The sequence below is a fragment of the Myiozetetes cayanensis genome, unplaced genomic scaffold (assembly GCF_022539395.1).
Source record: "Myiozetetes cayanensis isolate MyiCay16 unplaced genomic scaffold, myiCay2020 scf5-8, whole genome shotgun sequence".
Taxonomy (NCBI): Eukaryota; Metazoa; Chordata; class Aves; order Passeriformes; family Tyrannidae; genus Myiozetetes; species Myiozetetes cayanensis.
This window is the reverse complement of record NW_026087742.1, coordinates 36,931,197-36,938,613: the sequence shown is the minus strand read 5'-3', so window position 1 is coordinate 36,938,613 and position 7,417 is coordinate 36,931,197. Positions and strand designations below refer to the sequence as shown.

The window sequence follows — 7,417 nt, the reverse complement described above, 5'->3', positions numbered from 1 at the left end:
AAACATGCTTCTCTGTTTTGTATTCAGCTTCTACTGCTTACTTGCATTTACCCCACAACTCTTGCAGAATACAACCAAAATTCTCAGCAAACATCCATATATTAACTTATTTCTTCTAAGCTTCTCTACAGGCCATCGAAGCCACAGGTCTGTGCACATTTAAGGAGCAACACATGAATGAAAAAGAAGGGAAACTAGTAATAAGCCAAGCAAAATATAGGTTTGGGACTGGAAGGGAAAAAAAAAAACGTTCAGAGCTCTGCCACAACCTCAGGAGGTCATTCCAGAAATAAATGTAAGCATGAGTACAAGTATGACTCTGAACCTGTGTTCTCTGGTTTTAACTGGGGCTAGAGTCAGCATTTCCAAGGAAATTTGTTTGTTCCCAGTTAATAATTTAAAATGTCTATCCATGCTTTCCTGCAATTGCATGTTTGTTTTTGTTTGTTTTGGTTTTTTTGTAATTTTGGTATCATTTTTCCATTTTAAATCCAAATTTGCTTTTAGGATAATTATTTTGCTGTATTTCATGTGCTCTTTTAGAGCTTGCTTCAAATAAATCAATCATCTTTAATGCTGCGCAAAGTTATTTTGCAGCATTATGAATACACCAAAATATATTCACAATCCGATAATCTATGCTTTCTATTTGCAATCATCTTTCTGCCTTCTGCTCAAAACCAAGATGGCCAATTTCCAGTCACGGGTGCTCACGTGATCAGGATCTCAAAGCCACAGCATGCCACAACTTGGGCATTGCTAGTGCTCTGTGTCTTCCTGGACTGAGCTTCTGATAATCCAAAATACCTACAGTATCTTTTACATCAGTGGCAAATTCAAGGACACAAATGTAGAATTTTTTTCCATGATGCATACAGCCAACCTGTGGGCTGATTAACTTTAAAAGACAGTTTAATAAATAGAGAAAAATTCAAATTACAAATTTGGAACCATCTTTTCACAGTTACTAAAAGAATATTATTAAAATATTGAGCATTACTGAAATAAAGTCCAGTTTTAATTCTGTTGTGAAAATTAAACCCATGCAAGAACCTAAAATCACTGAAGGATTTCAGAAAAGTATGTACTCCTTAAAAGAAAATTTTTCAATTAAAATGGGCCCATAGCTCCAGGATGCTTCCTGAGCACACTGAGCACCTTACTGCTGGCAGTGCTAAATCCCTGCAGCTCTCCAGGTACTTTTGAAAAACAGGCTTTGATTTGTTCATCTCATACTCTTTGGGGTGAGACTCTCAGGAACAGCTGCCACTGTGTGAAATTTAGGCTTAAGTAATTTAGCTCAAGATCATAAAGCAAAACATCTGCAGAATATAGAGAAGACATAGATACTCTGGCCACAGGTATTGTTTTTAAAATGACCATACAGAAGAAAATATAGAATTATATAAATTTTTAAATGAAGATTGTTACATAAACTGAGCTGGTTGCAAGCAACACCTGAGTTACTTGAATAATCACTTTTTTTTTTTTTTTTTTTACTGATTAGAAACAGGCTGTTATACTTGGATCCTGATTTATCTTTAGTTAAACACCACTTAAATCCACATTAAGTCATTGTGTTATAGTCGACAGATTTTAGAATGAGTCAGCTCTACGCTCCCTACAAAGGGCTATTTACACTTAATACAAACACAGTTTTATATGACTGTTGGATAGAGAGCTGTGTGAGCACTTTTAATCAGGCATAACTCACCTAAGAGTCACCAAACAAGCTTGAACAAATGGTACCCAGTGTTTGGCAGAAAAATATTTACACCACTTTGCCCAACCCCGTGTTCAGTCACATCTCGAAAATGAGCAAAAAAATCTCCCATCTCAGGCAGGAGTAAGCAAGCAGTCAGTTTAAACTCTGCTTACAAAAGTTAATTGGGATGGTGATGCAACATCAATTCCTTAAGGGAAAGAAGTGAGGACTGCAGCAGTGACCTCATCATGGCTGGGCAGGAAGCTTCAGAAATGTTGAAGCTTCTCAATACTGTGCACCAAGCAATATAGAAGACATATGAAGTGAGAGGTGAACAGCAGCTGTATGAAAATTGGTATCATAAAGTATTGACAAAAGCTTAGGGTCTTTGCTCTTTTCTTGCTCAGTTGAAGACAATAATGACAACCGTGAAAAAAGCAGCAGCTAAAAGGGCAGGTGTTGCACTACATGCTGAGTACCAAAATAAACATAGTCTCATTGTGAAATTTAAGGGGGGGGGGGAAGTATCTAACCACATTCAAATTCTCTGTAGGTCAAGGGACAGTTTGTTTTTTGATTTTGTTTAAAATTACAACTTTCCAACAGACACCCAACTTCAATAAATGCTCCTTTTCATATGGAAAATAACTCAGCACAGACTCTCCTATGAAAATATTTTTCTCCTGGCACAACCAGGTTTCATGACTAACCTCAAATGGTCTGACTACTTTGAAAACAATCAGCCACTTTTATTGATTAAACAAACATGAAAAGACATTCATTCTCTTTTAAAAGCAGTTTTCCATATTTTTTGTAACACAGAAGACAAATAAAAAATATGGTCAATTTGCACTACTTCCTTTCTTTAATTTTATTGAATGTAAATCTATATAATTAATACAAATACAATGTTACTTCATTCTATGAAGATCAAGACACCTTACAGTAAAAAATTCCCTGAGACATAATATGCAGCTTGAAGGATCACATAATTCTCTATTCCATTTACATTATAATCAAAAAGTAATGTTATTTCTTTTCCTTATAAAACCCAGAAGAAAACAATCTTCCTTTCTCTCCCTTCACCCCAATATTTTAAGGCATGGAATAAAACACTCTTTCAAAATGTATTCAAAGAGACTTGTCTACTTAAAATAGAAAATAACTTTGCTTAATTTTTACAGATGGATTGTATACATCATCTGCAATGTCCTGTGGAGTCTGGTATCTGATCTAAGGTCCAATTTGCTCAGGCAAACTTTCTTTTTATCATTGAACTTGAGCTTGACAAAGCAAATTACAAAAGCCAGTCCCTAGCCTGTAACAGTAGACTATCAGCCAGTGGAGTGGATGAGCCAAAAATCAGAGATTTATAGAGATGTTGTAATACTGACTTCATCGGCTGTAGGCCTGGGCTGAGTTTCCTCCCAAATGTAAAGGGAAAAATGTGCATCACTAATGTAAGAATGAAGAAACTAGAAAAGGCTTCTCTTCTCCCAGTGCAATTGCTCTGCAATTATTACTTAAAAAACTGCAGTTTTCACTATGCCAGTCTTGAAAATTCCCGGTGCATAACTTACAAATACTGTGCAATTGTGATCACCTAATTCAAATGTGATGCTTTAATTGTTACATAGCTCTTTTCTGAATTTTACAAAACTTTAGTTCCTCAAAGATTCCAACTGTTTTTCTTAGAGAGGCTGAGAAATACAATTAACGTTTGCAATCTCTGGAAATTTCCATTCTCCCGTAGCCTGATCTTCTGCTTGTGGCATTATTAATGATTACACAGAAGAACTGTATACCTGGAAACTTTCAGAAAATGCTAAAAAAATTAGGAGGACTGAAAAAAATGTACTGTTTTCAGCAGACTGATAAAAAGTAGTGCAATCTTAAATATTAGTTCACAACTTTTGAAATTGGGCTTTTGCCTACATTTATATGAAATGTGATTAAAATATGAACAGAAAAAACAAATTACAAATTCAAAGGGAGAGAGATGCTATCATCCCGACACTGAGCTATTACTGTTAATGTTTTACTTACATCGAATCTTTTTAAAATGTCAAAAGTAATGTTATGGGAGTAGCAACCGCTGGTAGAGAAACAGATGAGCATACCATGAAGAACATGCTTTTACTTTAAACAATCACTTTAGACCTGTTGAAGTGAAAGTGCAGCATTAGGTATCATCCCTACTATATGCCACATTGTGTAGACTGTCTTTTTTCCTCTTCCAGTAAATATTCAACAACAACTGGCATTAACACCAGAAAGGTTCATGAAGTACTTTCAGCCATCCTTTCCTGCACAAAAGCAGAAGGGAATAAACACAGAAGTCTGCAAGATCTGATCTGGTCAACTTATGCAAATTATTAATTAACTTCATTATTATTATTATTAATTCATTTTCCAGTAATCCAGTAATCCTTACTAATGGATTACTAATGCTTACTAATCATGGGGAATATCTAATTTAAAATATATTACAGGAAGCTCACAAATCTTAAAAGTACTCACCCAACATCCCATACTGCTTAAGTCAAATCTAATCCTTTTCTAACCTTAATATGACTCACAAATGCCAGTAAATGCCAGTAATGTTCTGATGCTCATCTCTTATTTGCAACTGACTTTCTTCTTTTCCCAAATGTTTTGTGCCCATGATTTTATTCTGAATGAAGTGTTTGAGGAACTCCATGGATTATTCAGCTCCTTAAAAAGGGGCTGAAGAAATACCTTAATCATTTGGGCAGGACTCTTGCGGGTTACCATTTTTTTCCTACCAAACTTTATAGTTGCAAAGGGCATGAAGGGCTCAGTTTCCCAAGGATGTGTAATTGTAACTGAAGTTTCTTGCTGGATTTCACTGAGGCTACATGTAACCAAAAAGTAACCACACACCAACTACTAGGATGACTCCAGCAAAATATCAGTCTAAAAGGGAATAACTACTGTAAATGCTCCCAACAGGCACTGAGAGAAGAAGTTTTATCTTAAGAACCTATTTATTGATTAAAAAACTGAGTCAGAAAGAAAATCCTCAAAACCAAAGGAAGAAAAATTGTGAATTCTTCCCATTTGATATTCTTTCTTCATACAATCTGTATTGTACCAACAGTCTAGATCTTATTCTCTACAGTAATTTTCTTTTTGAAAGGGAGAGATTTGGGAGTTTGGTAATTATTATTATACAAACAGCAAAGCAGCATTCTGAGTAGTCTGTCACCCAGCATTTTTAAAAACGCATGCCATAAACCTGAACAGTTGCTACACAACAACACTGTCTATTGATACTCGAGAAATAAGTTAGCCCTTCTGTATACATATTCAATATAGTAATAAAACCCCTGCCATTCTCAACCTTTCCCTGCATTTTCTGTATGGCAATAATTTTGCAGAGAAAAATATGCAGATTCCTGTAAACATTTTCTAATTCCTGAATAAAGGGAGGGTGGAAATGTACCGACTTTTTTCCCTACAGTCTCTCTTTTCCTGTACTTGAATTTCTACTATACTTTCATACAGGATAAACATGCCCATGGTTTCAGTAGGTAGTGGAAGAAATACTTTACATCATCTGAGCTGTTTGTCCACTGAACTTCAGTTTCCTCCCATACACTTTTTCCTAAATGGAACAATTATTTGGTTCAAAGCATTATTAGCTGGCTGCTGCAATTTTAAACATTGCTAAAAGGTGCTGCTGTATCATTACATTCTTACATTCAAAACTTGTGGCTCAGAAATATCTACAAATAGCTTTCACACACATAAAAATCAGTTTAAAACATTCACTTTTGCCTTAGGAGTACGGAAAGCCAGCACTGATCATGTATCCCCTGTAAGCAGAGGAAAGTTTCACAGTCCAGGAAGTTGTCATAGCCGACAAAATTAGTTTCAGCTGTACAGCTGAAGAACTTGGCATGAGATGTTTATGTTGAGCTGTGCAGAACTTTAGAAGTTTTAGATCTGTGCAACTTTTGGAATTTAACTTGGCTCTTTAAGAATCATCTGGCACAATGTGTTTTTTTGTCCTTTCATAATTTTCCCTTTAATAAAAATCTTCCTTTTGTGGGCTTTTCACAGCTTGTTTTCCTGTACCTGTATGCTTCTCTCACTGATGACAGGCATCTGTGTACTACCTCGGATAATGATTTCTGCTAGACCCATTCTTCCCTATACCTTGACGCTGGCCAGGCAAGCCTTGCCAGCCAGGCACATCAGCTTTCAAACCAGGTGGCCAGATTTTGTACAATCTTGATTTGATTCCCAGCTGCTCTAACGGCCTCGCAGACCTTGCAGAAATGCTCATCCCAGAATGAGGTGACGTGGACTTCGTACTTCTTCCTCCAGGCAAAGTACCGCCTGTAGTTGGGTTTGTTTTTATCGAGGAATTTCAGATAGGTGGCCAGCAGCCGGGGGCTGGAGAAGTCGTCGACGTGGATGAAAGAGTCGGGGGGGATGAAGCGCTCGTAGTTGGCCCTGCGGGGTCCGAGGACGACGGGCACGGCGCTGGCGGAGAAGGCGTTTCTCCAGAGCTTCTCGGTGATGTAGTCGGTGTGCTGGGAGTTCTCGAAGGCCAGGTAGAACTTGTAGGCTGAGATGGTCTCCACCACGCCGCCCTCGGCCAGCGCCAGCCCCCGCGCCCCGTACACGTCTATGGGCAGGTGCTCCTTCAGCTGGCGGTAGTAGCGCACCCGGGCGTGCTCCTCGTTCCAGTTGCTGATCACCCAGGCCACCAGCCGCGTCTTGCGGGGCAGCACGAAGGGCCGGGGCGCCGGCGGGGCGTAGAGGTACCCATAGGGCACGAACACGTCGGAGTCGCGGCGGTAGGACATGGTCCAGTTGAAGAGCCCAGACAGCCCCCGCAGGCCGGGCGAATGCGAAGGCGACTCGAAGTTCATCCAGACCCAGCGCTGGCGGGGGGGCCGCAGCGGGGACCCTCGGGGCAGCCCCCCGGGGCCGTGCCGCGCCAGGTCGCGGTGGTGGAAGAGCACCGCCTGCGCCTCGGCGAACCGGCTGCGGTCGGCGCTGAGCCGGCAGCCGCTGATGTTATAGTGCCGCCGGCAGTCGGCCAAGCTGCCGCGGGCGGCCGAAGGGCTCCCACCACAGCAGCACGGTCACCGCCTCGCCGCCCGCCCGCGTCGGCTCCGCAGCGCGGCGAACAGGGCGAGCGCGGCGGCAGCGCCCAGCAGCCCGGCCGCCAGCGCCCAGCGCCGCCAGCGCCGCCGCCAGCGCCGCCAGCAGCCGCCGGGGCAGCGCCGCGGGGCCGCCTCCATCCCCTCCGACCGCTGCCGCCGCTCTGCCCCTCGCAGGGCAGTGGCGGCGCCGGGGCCGGGCAGCGCATCGCGGGGCTGGGGCTGCTGCCGCCGCCGCCGCTCAGCCCCCACCCCTGGCCCCGGTCCCGGCCCCGGCGGGGAGGTGCCGCTGCCGCCGCCCCTCCCGGCCATGCCGGCCCGTCCTCCCCCCGCCGCCTCCCGGTCCTGCTGCCGCCTCGCCCCGCCCGCGCTCGGCCGCGGCCGCTCCGCCCGCGGGAAGAGCAGAGCTCGGTCTCTCTGCGGGGCTCCGCCGCCTCACCGCCTCCCCCGTGCGGCCGCTCCGCCACGGCAGCCGGCCGGCTGCAGGGCGGTGACAGCGGCCCCGGCTCCCCGGGCTGCTCGGGTGCTCATTCGCCAGCTCGGTGTTGCACAGGGGATTTGTGTCCCCGCAATC

At 43.1% G+C, this 7,417-nt stretch overlaps 1 protein-coding gene across 1 annotated transcript; it reads right to left on the bottom strand.

The window, feature by feature from the left end:
• Nucleotides 1-2,218: 2,218 nt before the first annotated feature.
• FUT4 (fucosyltransferase 4) lies at nt 2,219-7,155 on the bottom strand. Its single transcript, XM_050333694.1, is given in 3 exon segments — nt 2,219-6,783; nt 6,785-6,858; nt 6,861-7,155. Coding segments are annotated over 3 exon segments (1,227 nt in total). The 3' UTR covers nt 2,219-5,925.
• Between the last annotated feature and the right edge of the window lie 262 nt (nt 7,156-7,417).